Source organism: Bos grunniens, chromosome 6, assembly GCF_055505025.1.
Source record: "Bos grunniens cultivar Pamir isolate PY7600 chromosome 6, Bosgru_T2T1.0, whole genome shotgun sequence".
NCBI classification, from domain to species: domain Eukaryota; kingdom Metazoa; phylum Chordata; class Mammalia; order Artiodactyla; family Bovidae; genus Bos; species Bos grunniens.
In genome coordinates this window covers 103,030,798-103,047,537 of record NC_141170.1, presented here as the reverse complement: position 1 = coordinate 103,047,537, position 16,740 = coordinate 103,030,798, and the positions used below count along the sequence as shown (strand labels likewise).

General features: G+C 40.3%; 1 protein-coding gene across 1 annotated transcript in view; it reads right to left on the bottom strand.

Annotated features, from left to right (window-relative positions):
• EGF (epidermal growth factor) overlaps positions 1–16,740 on the bottom strand; it is a 102,874-nt gene that overhangs the window by 23,965 nt on the left and 62,169 nt on the right. Inside the window, 6 exon segments of the mRNA XM_086407045.1 lie at positions 2,478–2,599; positions 5,577–5,741; positions 6,454–6,621; positions 10,770–10,993; positions 12,464–12,488; positions 12,491–12,567. Coding sequence (XP_086263171.1) covers positions 2,478–2,599; positions 5,577–5,741; positions 6,454–6,621; positions 10,770–10,993; positions 12,464–12,488; positions 12,491–12,567 — 781 coding nt within the window.

The following is a 16,740-nucleotide window of genomic DNA, read 5'->3' as shown; positions in this document are numbered from 1 at the left end:
ACTGTGACTTTGGAGGCTGGGGCTGCATTTAGCTCAGCATGCTATCACCAGCCCATAGCACAGCGTACGGCAAATAAATAGTCACCAGATGAATAATATTCCTAACGTAACTATGTTTCCAGTACTTCTTTTCTTGACGTGAATTACTGATAACTACTCAGTCATAATTTTCAAAATCTTTGGTCAAGTCATTAACTTAATAATATAGCTTAGTTCCAGTTTTCAAATCTGTAAAATGAGACACTGTGATAAGGGTTAAATTAGAGAATACATTTAAAGGATCTGGTAAACTCTAATGGTCTGTAAAAATTATTACTAAAAATATTCACCTCTTTGTATTATATCAAAAATCACACTGATAAATTCCTATAAAGAGAGGTAAGAGGTTCCAGGGCCTTGTTAACTATAGTTTGCCAACAACAAAAGTTGTGGTTGAGTGTATATGAAGTCCTAATATGGAGTTCTCCAATTGATTTTTAAGCCACATACTGTGTTAAAATTAAGATTTACTCAGAAATACAAACAAATAAAATGTTTCAAAGCAGAGCTGCACCGACTGAATGGCAGAGACCTAGCATGAAGAAGAGGTGGGGTTTGCAGGAGCTTTAGGGCTGAGCTAAACCCTGTTTGAAAACCACTACCTTCATGAGTCGAAGGCGATGGCACCCCACTCCAGTACTCTTGTCTGGAAACTCCCATGGACGGAGGAGCCTGGTAGGCTGCAGTCCATGGGGTCACTAAGAGTCGCACACGACTGAGCGACTTCCCTTTCACTTTTCACTTTCATGCATTGGAGAAGGAAATGACAACCCACTCCAGTGTTCTTGCCTGGAGAATCCCAGGGACGGGGGAGCCTGGTGGGCGGCCGTCTATGGGGTCGCACAGAGTTGGACACGACTGAAGCAATTTAGCAGAAGCAGCAGCAGCTTCATGAGTGAACAGAGTATAAAAGAATTAGGTTCCCTAGAATTGGACATGGAACAACAGACTGGTTCCAAATAGGAAAAGGAGTACATCAAGGCTGTATATTGTCACCCTGTTTATTTAACTTATATGCAGAGTACATCATGAGAAACGCTGGACTGGAAGAAACACAAGCTGGAATCAAGATTGCCAGGAGAAATATCAATAACCTCAGATATGCAGATGACACCACCCTTATGGCAGAAAGTGAAGAGGAACTAAAAAGCCTCTTGATGAAGGTGAAAGTGGAGAGTGAAAAAGTTAGCTTAAAGCTCAACATTCAGAAAACGAAGATCATGGCATCCGGTCCCATCACTTCATGGGAAATAGATGGGGAAACAGTGGAAACAGTGTCAGACTTTATTTTTCAGGGCTCCAAAATCACTGCAGATGGTGACTGCAGCCATGAAATTAAAAGACACTTACTCCTTGGAAGGAAAGTTATGACCAACCTAGATAGCATATTCAAAAGGTCCGTCTAGTCAAGGCTATGGTTTTTCCAGTGGTCATGTATGGATGTGAGAGTTGGACTGTGAAGAAAGCTGAGTGCTGAAGAATTGATGCTTTTGAACTGTGGTGTTGGAGAAGACTCTTGAGAGTCCCTTGGACTGCAAGGAGATCCAACCAGTCCATTCTGAAGGAGATCAGCCCTGGGATTTCTTTGGAAGGAATGATGCTAAAGCTGAAACTCCAGTACTTTGGCCACCTCATGCGAAGAGTTGACTCATTGGAAAAGACTCTGATGCTGGGAGGGATTGGGGGCAGGAGGAGAAGGGGACGGCAGAGGATGAGATGGCTGGATGGCATCACTGACTCGATGGACGTGAGTCTGAGTGAACTCCGGGAGTTGGTGATGGACAGGGAGGCCTGGCGTGCTGCGATTCATGGGGTCGCAAAGAGTTGGACAGGACTGAGGGACTGAACTGAACTGACTGAACTGAAAGTTGTTACATATTGAATACATTCTTTAGCATCTTGGTGATAAGTGTACAATATAGAAGAATAAAATCTAACATTTGTTGTTTGTGGACTTTCTGGAGCAGCTGAAGCAACCAACCTACATTTGCTTATCAATTACCATCTGCTTTTCACAATGATGAAAGTAATGCTAAATGGGTCAAATACCAAAAACACTAGGCACGGATGAGGATCCACTCAAATCAGATCAGTTCAGTCGCTCAGTCTTGTCCGACTCTTTGCGACCACATGAACCACAGCATGCCAGGCCTCCCTGTCTGTTCTTGCCCATTTTTCAGTTTTGCCTCCAAGTTAGATTTCTTTTTAAAAAAGAAGTCCAACAACTTTCATCAAGTAAAGTCATGTCCAGTCTAATATGGAGCCATCTAATATGACAAACCTTTGGGAAGAGAAGGACCAAAGTTCAAGTCCAAAGTCTAGCATCACTCACTTTACATAGACTTAGTCAACATTAAGTTAGAGAGATCATTCAGAATTTCAAATGAGTAGGAGGAAACTGTTGGAACCAAAGCGGTAGCAAAGATCTCCTGATTCACACCTGACACCATGATCTCGGCCACTGGCAGGTGTTGAGACTCTGCCATGTTATAGTCAAGCTCTCTGCTGCCGGCTAAGACGTCCAGTGGCAGGACTTCACTACTCAGATTGTCTCCACTACCTATGGGAGGACAACAGATACAGTTAGTTTACCATTTGTGATTTAAGAAATGTTTGAGTTAATTTATATTTATGACTGCTTGTTGGTTATGAGTTCAGACTCAGAGTAGGAGGATTCAGAGAAACTCGCAAGGTCTAGCTTAGAAAACCTTCCCTGCCACACCACACCCTCTTAGCTTCCCTCCATGCACGTGAGATGGAGGGCGGGGAGAGCCAGGCAGAAAGACAGGACTCTTTTAGGTACTGGCATAAATGGTAACAGTAGAATACCCAAATCCTTATGCACAGAATCAGCTCATAATCACTGTTTGCCATTATGGAGGACAAACTGACCTCTCCAACCTGCCTTCATATATACTCTTTCTCCTTCAGGCTGCTTTAGACATTTATTTTAGCCTGACTTTGCCAGTATTTAGAAATGTGGAAGAGCATAAATACACCATCACTTAACATAGGCATGGGACCTAAGCAACTCCCTAGAACACAGGAGAAATGGATCCCCTAAAACACTGTGTATTCTCTAAGTGTGCTCCATGGATCCCTGGGGTCTCATTGCATGCCACCTAGAAGGTCAAAACTATTTTCATAAAAAGCAGATAACTCCGTTATTATTTTCACTGTGTTGACCAATGGGGCAAAAGCAATGATGGGTGAAAGTGTGGTGCCTTAGCATGAATCAAGTCATGCTCCTAGCGGCATCTCTACTGTGGTCATGCTCTTCACCGCCACATACACACACATGCATGCACGCACATACTCTAGCTTCACCTTTAAAAAACCATGATGGAGCATTAAAATTATTGACTATGGCCTACTTGCTGTTTCATATCCTGTATAGTGAAATGGGAGGCACACAGAAAAGACTGCACACACTGAACTCATGATGTCTATCTTAGATGTTTGAGCTAAAACTAGCCTCTTTTTTCCACTGAACATGATTTTTACCTGAAAGAATGTTTGATAAACTGTCAGTAACACTTGAGGATTTGGCATGTTTTCAAAAATGAATGAAGCTATTCTGTCTCTTCAAGGAAAATTAGCTCACAGTGCTTGTTGCCAATAATAAGATTGGAGTTTTCAAGTGAAGAAGTACAATTCTACAAAATTTTCCACAAGAAGTTTTTGACAAAATCCGGACACTCAAAGACTTTTCTGATGAGTTTGATAAATAACTCATGAACGTTATTGTAGGTATATTAGTATGACACTCAGAAGATCTGCATAACTAAATCAATCAATATTTTTAAATGACCAAAACACAACAAAATCATGCATAGCAAAAGATTCATGCAAAATATAAAACAAGAATACTGGGTTTTAACATAGCAGAGGACAAGAAGTTCATTGATATGACTTCAGATTCAACATTGCAACGGGCTCTGAGAAACTACCATCTGTCTAGTTCTGAAATAATATCAAAAGAAGATATACAAAAAGGGCATCTGAAAAGGCTATTAAGCAATCTTTCCTTTTCCAGTTCCATGTCTGTCTGAGGCCAGATTTTCTTCATAGGCTCCAACCAAAACAACACAGCAACAGCTTTAACAGAGAAGCAGATGAGAGAATCTGGTTGCCCTCTATTAAGCCAGACATTAAAAATGTAAATGTAAAACAATGCCATGCTTCTCACTACATATTTTTATTTTGAAAAATAGAGATTTCCTTTTCATAAAACATGTTCACATATAATAAATTACTGTAACTTTAATAGATATTAGATTTTTAGTTTTAATTTCTAATGTCATAAATCTTAACAAATAAAACCCACACAAAAAAACCTTCAGTTTTTCAATCATTTTAAAAACATAAAAAGGTCCTGAAATCAAAAAGATTGAGAATTGTTATCCTAAGGCAACAATTAATAGATCTGAAAATCCAAAATATCCAGTTCTGGTCCATGGATAAATTAATCCATTTTCTGTCAATCTGTCACCTAACTTATATCATGCCAATTGGATAAACATGAATTTTATAAACATCTAAAATAAAATTTAGGTTCTCTCTTATTAGATGTCTGTCAAGAGATGAATCCAAATATACCTTACTTGTCTGGATGCACATTCAAGGAAAGTAAATTAGCACCTCTGGTTACCTGTCATATCAGATCTGTTCTTCCTCGAACTCATGTTTAAAATGTGGATCACAAGCCTTGTCAGTCTGGATTCCCCACACTTGTTTGGTATCCTCAACTTATTTATTATAAAGCACTTTTCGTTTCATATTAAGACAGTCATGTGGCTGGGGAGTTGTATATGACTGCCTTTAAAATAGAGGCCATAAAACTGGAGAAAATGTCTTTGAACATTCCCTGAGTTGGTAAAATACTGGCATTTATTTCTAAGAATAAGCTGTGTGTGCATACCTGCTCAGTCATGTCCAATTCTTTGTGACTCCATGGACTGTAACCCACCAGGCTCCTCTGTCCTTGGGATTTCCCAGGCAAGAATATTGGGGTGGGGTGCCATTTCCTAATCCAGGGGATCTTGCAGACCCAGAGATCGAACCTGGGTCTCTTATATCATAAATGGGGGGCTGAAGCATTGGAAGACTTTGAATGTTATATTTTGTTCATTAATTTTACAGCTGAAAGTGAAAGTTAAAATCACTCAGGTGTGTCCAATTCTTTGCGACCCCATGAACTATAGTCCACCAGGCTCCTCTGTCCATGGGATTCTCCAGGCAAGAAGACTGGAGTGGGTTGCCATGCCCTCCTCCCGGGGAATCTTCCAGACCCAGGGACTAAATCTGGGTCTCCTACAGTCTGAACCATCAGGGAAGGGAGGCCAGTTGAATTTAATTTGTAATGAGGAGCTGAAACTCATCAGAAAGAGAGAGAGAGAGAAAAAAACAAAAACAGACAGTTGGCACCCCTGAAAGTAAGGGAGCTTTTTATAACACAAAATATTAAAAATCAGCACAAGCACAGGAATCAATATAGAATGATATTCCTGAGCCAAAGTAAGAAAAGTCAGCTGCACAGTTTGTCATATTATCTGACAATATCCGATGGCCATGAAGAGCCAGACACATTTTTCCATCTGGAGCTTTCACAAAACCTTCATGACACAAACACTGAGCAGTTTCAAACCTCTCTTTGCAAATATGTTCACAGCCTCCATTTTGATGTAAGCAGGGATCTGCTCCTAGCAGGGAGAAGACACGCATTCACAGATGGGCTTGGAGATGAAAAGGTTGCCGCTGATGCAAAGTACAGCATACAGCTTGGGGGAGAGACACTGTATCTAAGTGGAGTTTATATCAAGAGCTATTTCAGGAGAGTTCCTATAAAGAGCCACTGGTTCTCAGATAAGCTCAGAAAGTTATTACCTTATGAGTATTTATTGAATTTAGCCAGTACTTTTGTTCAAGAAGCTATTTGGGAAGATAGGAATCCGATTTCCAGACTCATCATCCAGTCAAACTGACAAAGGGTGATTCAGAAAAAAGAGTTACAGTGGAAAACCAAGTGGCTTTTCCATTTTGCTTTACCTACTCCTGGCTGAAGCTTACTCACTGGCATTCTCAGGACGTGAGGAAAAGCCCAATGTGGGTAGAAGCTTCCTCTGCAGGCTTCTAAACTGCTCCCCCCACCCATCCCTGCTCCTGGACTTAGTGCCTTTAACCCAAGTCTTTGAAAAGGAACAAGTAAGTAAAAACTAATTAGGAGAAGAAAAGATGAGCTTGGAGGGATAAAGCCCAAATTCATTGCTAGACTGTCTTAATTTAAACAAAATTCAAGTCTCAGGAAATCTTAATAACTACCCAAATTAGTGAGAATTGCAACACCCCCCTCCCTTCCCTGCCATCAAACAATTTAAATAGTTGCAGATGCCAGTCAAAGAAAGACTAGTGTACCTGGTTTTGCCAATGGATGAACTACAAGCAGAGATGAGGGCTTCAGCATGCTGCCTGGGAGACGTACGCTATTTTTGCCAGTCCTCTTGTTCATCCTTGTTATCGATGGCATAGTCCAATCAGAGAACCACACGTGATCCTCAAACACAGCCATGGCAAATGGGTGACCTGGAAGCAGTCAAATCCATTACAAACATCTTGTTTTTATCATAAATATTATTCAAAGGACAAAGAATACCCAATTCCTACACTAAATCAATTCTTTAATAAGCTGCTAAGCAATGTAATGAGCCACCCACATCAAGGAGAACCCGCGCGATGAGGAGCCTGGTGGTACGAAGTCCTAGCAAAGCCTGTTGTCACTCCGCATTCAGAGAGTGAGAGAATGTGGGTGACTGACATAATAGCACCAAGAAGAAGGAACCCGGGCAGAAATGTTCCCGTGTTCAGTGATTCTATCACTACTTATAGACTAAAGAGCTTGACTGGGTAAGTTATTTTCCTCCTCTTTGTCTTAAGTTCCTTGTCTTTTTTTTTTTCAGAATTTTTTTTTTTTACTGATTTACATAATGACCAGTAGTGATTTAGAATTGGAACTCTTTTTAATAAAGAACAAGTTGCTGTTATGACTATATATCTGCCTACCCTGCAAAAATACATTCTTCTTAAGCTAAGTTAGTACCAATTGGAAGCCAACTTTCCCTTTGCAATATTGTGAGCAGTATTTTGACTCTTAACTGGAGCTGAAATGGGAAGATATGGTTTACCAAAAGTAATATAAAGTAATAAGGCATTTTTATTTTCTTTAAAAAAAATTTTTTTTAGGTTCCTTGTCTTTTGAATGGCAGTAATAAGTAGTAGACTAAATTCACAGGTTTTTGTAAAATTTTTTAAAAATCTAAGGTAACTGAATAACAGTCTCCTCAAATTCCCATCTCCAGCACATTTCCATGCATTAAACCCCTACCTCCTTTCCTACTCTAGGACCTTGTTCTGTCAATTACCCCTTTCATTTATTCATTCTCTTCATCTCTCCAGCTTCTTTCCTTTAGCTGATTAATATCTCCAGGTCTCTCCATCTTAATTCCCTCATCCCCTTGACCTCTCTTCTTTTCCTCTCTCTCCTACCCTTTGCAGCCAGGTTCTTTGGAAGTCATTTATTATCTGCTGCTTCCATATTCATGGCTCTAATCAACCCCCAAGTGGGCTCTTCCCATCTTACCTCAACTAAACCCACCTCTCCATGCCACTGAAACTGCTCTGATAAAATATTCCAGTGTTTAGTAAGCTGGGAGATGTTTTAATATACTCTCTCAAGTGTTTAGAGGCTATGGCTAAGAACCCCTAAGTTTGGAAGCTTTTTATCACTGCACATACAGTCACATTTCCCAGGCCAGTCGTTTTCGCAAATGAGCAATGGATTTGGTGGACTAGGATGAATGTCTCCCTCTAGTGGCAGCAAACTCAAATGATTAGTCCTGGTGAAATGAGTCTGCGCCCATCATTATTGTTGGGGGCCCTTAAGATTCATTTTGGTATCTAGCCTTTGTTCCAAATAAAGCCATTAATGCAGGAAGGGAACTTTTTACATAACTTTTGTTTTGTTTTGCTTACTGAGATTAAAAAAAATACCTAACACAAAATTTACCCTCTAAGCCTAAGATAACCCACAGTTTCTGTAGTGTAAAATACATTCACATTGCTGTACAACCAATTTCCAGAAATTTTTTTTAATCTTGCAAAAGTGAAAATCTATCCTCATTAAACAACTTCTCAGTCCCTGCCCAGCCAGTCCTTTGCAAACCCTATGTTACTTTCTGTTTCTGTAAGTGTGACTATTCTATTCAATAAATACCTTAAGTTAACAATATTTGTCTTTTGTAACTGGCTTATTTCATTTAGCCAAACGTCCTCGTGGAAATGGCAGCCCACTACAGTATTCTTGCCTGAAGAATCCTATGGGCACAGGAGCCTGGCGGGCTACAGTCCATGGGGTTACAAGAGTTGGACATGACTTAGCAAATAAACAACCTCAAGATTCACCTATGTTGTAGTATGTGTCAGAATTAGCTATAGTTTTTCACCACAAACCCCAAACTACATATAATATCTCTTATTTTTTGTCTACAGGAGAGCCGCAATTGTGTGTTAAATTAAGAATGAATTCCTTCAATCTTTAAATGAAAAACCCTGAATTGGTCATTGAGATGCTACCATTTAAAAACCGGCAGGTGGCACTATAATGATGAGAGTGGTTATTTAGATATTTTCATACCAAATTATTTGTATTTGTGAATGTATTTAACAGGAAGTTGCGTTGGTCATAAAGTAGAGCAATGAAAATTATTTATAAAATATCTGCTATACTTTTTGGCTTAGAATATGGTGTCTTTACATTCTAGTAGGGAATTTTCAAATCCCTTTATATACCGAAGCTATAAATTTACACTTATTTGGGAGATTCATTTTTTAACAATGTGTGGCTCCTGACTAGACTCGGTGACTTCACAGGAACCATACTGTACCCTCCAGTGTATCTCTACTTCCTACAGGATTCTATAAACATCTGTTGGGCGCATGGATGATAAAGCCTATGATTACAGACATGTGAAGTATGTCCATTTTTAAGAAGCTTGGAAGTAGGTAGAATTTTTAATTATATTTATCTTGATCTGTTTAATGTATAATGCTAATGCTAAGTCGCTTCAGTCGTGTCCGACTCTGTGCGACCCCATAGACGGCAGCCCACCAGGCTCCCCGTCCCCGGGATTCTCCAGGTAAGAACACTGGAGTGGGCTGCCATTTCCTTCTCCAATGCATGAAAGTGAAAAGTGAAAGTGAAGTCGCTCAGTCGTGTCCGACTCTTTGCGACCCCATGGACTGCAGCCTACCAGGCTCCTCCATCCATGGGATTTTCCAGGCAAGAGTACTATAATATAAATCTAGAAATTCATTATCAAAGGGAAAAATTAATACCTTATACAAATTATTAGTTTTGTTAGCTCTTTCCTAGTAGAGAGAGACCGTGTTTTCTCATCTTCTCAACCAACCAGTTTCTAAATTCCTGAAGCATCTTTAACATCTCCCTGGCCTTTATTCTGGCATCTAATCTGTTACTAAATCTTCTGTTTTTCATTCCCAGTGGTTTTTTTTTCCTTAACACTCTAATCCTCCATTCTACTTTTAAATGGCAATGTTCTAGTTCAGGGTTTTATTAACTGTTGCCTGAACAACAGTTGTAACCTCCTAACTCATTCCGTTCTCTCCAAATTCCAATCCAACCCTTGTTACCTAAGTGGCTGTCCTGATATACCAATTTTATCAGATACAGTTCCTGCTCAAGAATTATGCAATGGCTCTCCAGTACGTTCAGAATGAATTTCAGTTAACGTATTCTGGCAAGACTACAAAGACCAAATATATACAAAGACCAAATTTTGCAGCCTTATTTCAAATGATAATGTTTTATCAGCATTTATTTACCACATGGTCCAGTTCAAATACTGTCAAAATGAATCCCCCACTGTTACATCATCTCATAACCATCTGTACTTCTAACAGATAGCATAATCTACAGTGTTTCAAAATTATTTATGAAAATACATGACATCCTATGCAAAATCTGAAAATATAATAGAAGGGAAAATTTATTAATCTTTGTACAGAATGGCTAAAGGGAATGTTATCACTTGCGAAAATGACATTTTATAAAACATAAGAAATGATAACAGCTGAACAAGTTCTTAAGAAACTTTTAAGTATTTAATATTTTCATTCTGCTTTTAAGAAATCTTGGCAAAGAGAAATGATAACGCAGCACTGTTTTTTAATCTAATATTCCGGTGTTCAAATAATCTTCATAGCTTATAAGCCCCTGGAGAAATCTGTTAGCCTGTTTGTTTCTATTCCTTTCTCACCATGTGTTTAAGGGTATGTGTATGGGGAGGGGGAGGGGGTGGTGAGTGTATGTGAGTGTGTGTGTGAGTGTGTGTGTGGGGGGGTGTTAACATTCATCAACACTCAATCAAGTTAAAGAAATAACCCATTCCAAAGCTTTACCAGGGCTTCCCTGGTGGCTCAGTGGTAAAGAATCCACCTGTCATGCAGAAGCCACAGGAGACACAGGTTCTATCCCTGGGTCAGAAAAATCCCCTGGAGGAGGGCATAGCAACCCACTCCAGTATTCTTGCCTGGAGAATCCCATGGGCAGAGGAGCCTGGTGGGCAGAGGAGTCCATGGGGATGCAGAGTCAAATACAACTGAAGTGACTTAGCATGCATGCATGCATACTGGCAAAAAGATAATCAAAGCCTTACCTACATCCTTCTGGGGAAGTCTTTGGCATTTTGAGCCATCCAGATTGGACATTTCAATCACAGACTGCTTGGCATCGCACCAATACAACTTGTCAGTTAAGTAATCAACTGCTATTCCACTGTGCCAGACTAGATCGGAGCTAGCTATAACCAGTCGGCCACTGCCTTGAAGAGAAGAACTTTCAATTCGTGGATTAATTCCTATATCAGTCCAGAATAATCTCCTTTAATCAAGAAAACATATAACAAAATTTGCAAGGAAAAAAATTCTTTTACTCTTTTATTATTAAAAACATCAATGTAAATCGCTTTAGGATAAACTAAAGTGGTACATTAAGGAATACAGAAAACATGGCACTGCATGCTGGACAAACGATTTTCAAAAGCAAAAAATCATCTTCTCTATGTACAACAACTTGGACCGAAAATGCTGAATTTAAGCTCTGATAATTAGATAAAGAGGAAGTACTCATTTTTAAAAATGTAGTATATTGTATATTACAAATACACAAATACATCAAAAGTTTTTGAGTGCATATTCTTATTAGTATTTTACATTGCAAAAGACAATGGAATCTTGCTAGTCTATCCCTTGGCTATACATATGTAAAATTCACTGGTTATGCAAAGTTACAACATAAAGAGAAGAGCATATTTATCGATCATCCAGTTTTATATGATAAATTTGGTTAGCTTGGTCAGTTTTAAGTTCTGTGAGTCAGGTGCTGAGAGTTTTTTGAGTTCAATATGGTTCAATATCTTTTCACTGTTCTAATCACATGGCTAGCTCCAAATTAATGATCTATTTTCTATCAGTTTACTATTTTCTATAGACCATCATAACATTCTCATTATAGATAAAATAGTGTTGGTTTTTATCTTCAATTTTTTAACTAGGAAGGATTGTTTATTCTCTTAATTCTCTAAACATAAACCAATGGCACCCCACTCCAGTACTCTTGCCTGGAAAATCCCATGGAAGGAGGAGCCTGGTGGGCTGCAGTCCATGGGGTCGCTAAGAGTCGGGCACAACTGAGCGACTTTCACTTTTCACTTTCATGCATTGGAGAAGGAAATGGCAACCCACTCCAGTGTTCTTGCCTGGAGAATCCCAGGGACGGGGGAGCCTGGTGGGCTGCTGTCTACGGGGTCGCACAGAGTCGGACACGACTGAAGCGACTTAGCAGCAGTAGCAGCAGCAGCACAATTAACACCTAGAGCCTTCTAACCTTTCACAATTTCTCTTTCCTATTCTCTAAATCTAGGACTGACCTATCACTGCAACTCATGATTTTTCTGAAGAGAATTCATAAGCCATGGAATCCAAATATCATCCTCTCAGGGAATAAAGGTATAGTTTTTAAAGAAAGTACAGAGTGTAGTGGGCTTATGCCTCATTGATTAATGAATCACACCCATTTCTTTTCAAAAAGAAATTGAATTTGCTTAAAATGAAGGGTTTTCTAAACAATAAAATTTTATACAAGAAAAGTAAATCAAAAGACATTAAAAGGAGGAGGAAGTCACGCTAGCCATATAATTTCCAAACACTTGAACACATCTCATGGATTTTCTTGGTTTCTGATTCCACTGATTACCTGAGATCTTAAGACAAATTTTGGACACTAGCACATCAAACATGAAGTGTTCTATGATCTCTGCAAAAAAAGGGCCTTAGTTTCACAATTACTTACTTGGCCATTGGATGAACAGCATTCCTCGTGGCTGAGAGATGCCCTCCTTAATGATTATTTCACAATACTTTCCATTTAAATCACTCCCTTCAACGAGAGATTTCCTAAAATGCATGTAAAGGGGCTTGTTACACCAACTTTACTTTTTAAACAAAAATACTTTCCCTGTTGCTTACTGAAGAGCAAAATAGGCATTCTAAACTACCCTATCACACACGCGCACAAGCACATACACATTCTCACGCACGAGTCAGGAGAAACACTCTCATAGTCTGGTTTGTTTTTTTTGTTTTTTTAGACACAATGTTTTAATTAGTTTCTCAATATTCAACCCACTTTATTAAAATACGCAGTGAAAGGTAAGGTAAGAGGGGCTATGTCAGTGGCCCGACAGTGTTAAAGTCAGGATGTTTAAATAAATACCACCATTCCCTTCTCTTTACAACTTCCCAGCTCCTGCTGAAACCAGTAAGAGCCAGAGGAACCACCAGCCTCTGGCCACAGACCCTAGGGAGCAGGGAGAGCAGATCTCTCAGGGCCACAGAGTCAGCCAACACAAGGACGGGTAGGGGAGTGTTATATTGACTTTAATTTTCTTCCGTGTGATTCTAAGACAAATGGGAGAATTGAAATATTATTTGCTACCCTTCACATTAAAAAATGATAACAACTCTTTGGAATCTGGCTGGGAAGAAAACTTTTGTTTTCTAAGTTTTTCCATTTGCCAAACAAATCTCTATTATCAAATAAATATTTACGAAGCACCTAATGTGTGCCAGGGATTGCCCTAAGCATTGGAGACACAGTAGTATACAAAACCCAGCTCTGTCCTTAAAGAGCTTAAAGATCCACAGAAGAGTGAGGGGGAGGGAGGGAGCCAGGAGGGAGGCCAGGAGGGAAGAGAAAAAGAGAAAGAGGGAATTATATTACGGAATGTGTAAGAATGCAACTGACACAGAGGGAAGTAAGTCAGAAAGAGAAAAACAGATATCGTACGTTGTGCTTAGTCGCTCAGTTGTGTCTGATTTTTTGCAACCCCATGGACTGCAGCACGCTAGGCTCCTCTGCTCATGGGGATTCTCCAGGCAAGAATACTGGAGTGGGTTGCCATTCCCTTTTTCAGGGGATCTTTCCAATCCAGGGATCAAACCCAAGTCTCCCGCACTGCAGGCAGATTCTTTACCATCTGAGCCAGCAAGGAAGCCCAAATATCGTATATTTGTGCATATATATGGAATCTAGAAAGATGGTACTGACGAACCTATATGCAGGGGAAGAACAGAGACACAGACACAGGGAACAGACTTGTGGGCAAAGAGGGGGAAGGAGAGGGTGGGCCAAATCAAGAGAGGGACATTGACATGTATACATTCAGTTCAGTTCAGCCGCTCAGTCGTGTCTGACTCTTGGTGACCCCATGGACCGCAGCAGGCCAGGCCTCCCTGTCCATCACCAACTCCCGGAGTCCACCCAAACCCATGTCCATTGAGTCGGTGATGCCATCAAACCATCTCATCCTCTGTCACCCCCTTCTCCTTCTGCCCTCAATCTTTCCCAGCATCAGGGTCTTTTCAAATGAGTCAGCCCTTCACATCAGGTGGCCAAAGTATTGGAGTTTCAGCTTCAACATCATTAACATGTGTAAAATAGCTAGCTAGTGGGATATTGCTATATAGCAGAGGGAGCTCAGCCTGGTGCTCTGTGACAACCTCAAAGGGTGGGATAGGGTGGGAGGTGGGAGGGAATCTCAAGAGGGAAGGGACATGTGTACATGTATGGCTGATTCATGCTGTTGTGTGGCAGAAACCTATGCAACATTGTAAAGCAATTATTCTACAATTAAAAATAAAGAAAACAAGCAAACAAAAAAGAATGCAGCTGGCAGATTCAGGGCCATGGCTTGGAGGGCACCATGAGCCCCAGCAGCTCCCTGGAACAGGCAGGATCACAAACAGAAGGGATAAAAAAGAACCTCCCTTCCCTTCCATGTGAGGCCTGCTTGCCCAGTTTCCCCACTGCAACCTAGAAAGTACAGCTATATTTCATTCAATAAGCATCTGGAAAGGCCTAGCCCTTGTTCTTCCGGGCAATGTGTGCACACAACAGACCTGCCCAGAAACACAGGGCAGGATCATTCCCTCCTCCCTGTCCTACAGAACAAACGCTAAGGAGATCTTCTCCAGGGGGCTTGCTCGAGTGCCCTTTCTAGACAGGGGAAGGGGCTTGATTTCTTCTTCCTCACATGCCATATGCAAGAGGGAGACAAAGATAACACTGGCTCAGGGCCTGGGCTGGGGCAAGTACACTTTGCAAACTATCAGCTTAGAGCAGTGGATAGTTGGAAATTATTTGTACTGCAGTGCCACTTTATTCCTAGATGAAGGGGTTGTAGGAAGGGCACTGCTAGGCAGAAGGCATTTTTGAACTCAATGTGTCAACTTCACTCAGTCACAGCTGTCACTGTGCCTGTGCCCTTGGTAGGAGGCAAGGAATTCTGAAGCCGCTTGCTTGTGACCAGAGGAGACACAGCTGTCAGTTCTGATCTCATTGTTTTATCATCTCTAAATTCTCACTATTTTGAGCAGGAGTGAGGGGGTGAGAATTGACACAGATGTAAGCTCCTGACTCTGGAGCTGTCTCAGGCAGGACGGCTGGTATTTGCTCTCAAAACTCCCCAAGGGGGTCACCCAAAACACACTTCTGCTTGATTCAGCCAGAAAGCATATCTTGAATTCCAGTGTTGGTCATGAGAAAGCAAAGACAAGGACGAACATTTGGGTTCACATGAGTTCAAGCATAACCCTCAATCGAGTGGAACATCTTTCTTTTTAGAGTCGTTATCTAATTGGTCTCAATGCCACCACTGGGATCCTCTAAACCAAAGGTCCCCAACCTTTAGGATCTACTGCCTGATGATCTGTGGCAGAGCTGATCTCATAGTAATAGAAATAAAGTGCACAATAACTGTAATGTACTTGAATCATTCCAGAAGCATCCTTCCACCCCTGGTCCATGGAAAAATTGTCTTCCACGAAACTGGTCCTTGGTACCAAAAAGGTTGGGGACGCTGACCTAAATCCATCCTGTTTCCAGGGCAAGAGCTGTCCATCCAGAATTCTAGAAGAGTGATTTTCTTACCTTATAGTGGTTTTTGTTGACTCAAAAAGAAGAGCAAACAGATACTTTGTTTTCTTCCTGATTATTTTTACTAAGGATCTGACTTAGTAAAGAATCTTAGTATCAGAATCGGGACCCCTTATCACTAAATAATAACATTGCCAGGGGAATTACCAACTTCCTTCCTTCCTACAGTTAGATGTTAATATGAATCTGTCTTCTCCTAAGCCAATATAAACCATAAGCATCCATTCTGCTTTTTTTTTACTTGGTTAAGAGTTACTATATAATCTAATACCACAAATCAAATTTCTAGCTAATATCAAGGTTTTCAAACTATAAACCTCTCATTTCCAGACAAATTAAAGGTTTTCTCTTGGCAGCTGCCTTTAGAGGGAAGAGGACTTGAGAAGGGCTTGTTATTACTCAAGTCAATGAACTAGGGAATTTGAGGTCTGATAGGGTGGTGCTTGTCTATCTCCTGAAGGCACTGCCTTGGCAGTGGGTACTACAGTACTACTAATCAAACACGTACAATTAGAGGTGCCATGAGGATGTGAGAAACGCGAGGAGACCCAGCATCCTTAGAGAGTCCAAAAGTGGCTGACATCTGCTGTCCTGATCAACGTTTCCGAGAACAGCCGTGTACAAGCTCTGTCATTATGCACAGGTAACATTTTAAATGTCCTTTTAAGTAGGTTCAAAACAGAGAAGACCATTATTATCATTTTTATCATTATTACAACTGAAGTTGATTTTCACTTGTTATAGTACTCTGGGTCAAGCATGTTTAATCAACCCTGGTTGTTGGAGGCAGCACGTACCTATGATTATTAAAAACATATTATTTTTAAGATTATTAAAAAGTTTCGGAAATGGTCACCCTTGAGTTCAAATTCCAGATCCAATACTTGCTGGCTGCTTGACCTTGGGAAAGTTGTTTTACCTCTCTGATTCTCAATTTTTTTAATGTTTAAGTTGGGGATATGAAAACTTATCTTTTGGGGTGTCAATATGGATACGAAGCTCTTAGTGCAGTATCTGGTGCGTTTCAATTATTCAATAAATGAATAAATACAAAAAGAATAATGAAATGGGATGAAGGTATGGCTAAATGAATAAGCAAATAAGTGAACAAATTAATTAAAATATACTCGGTC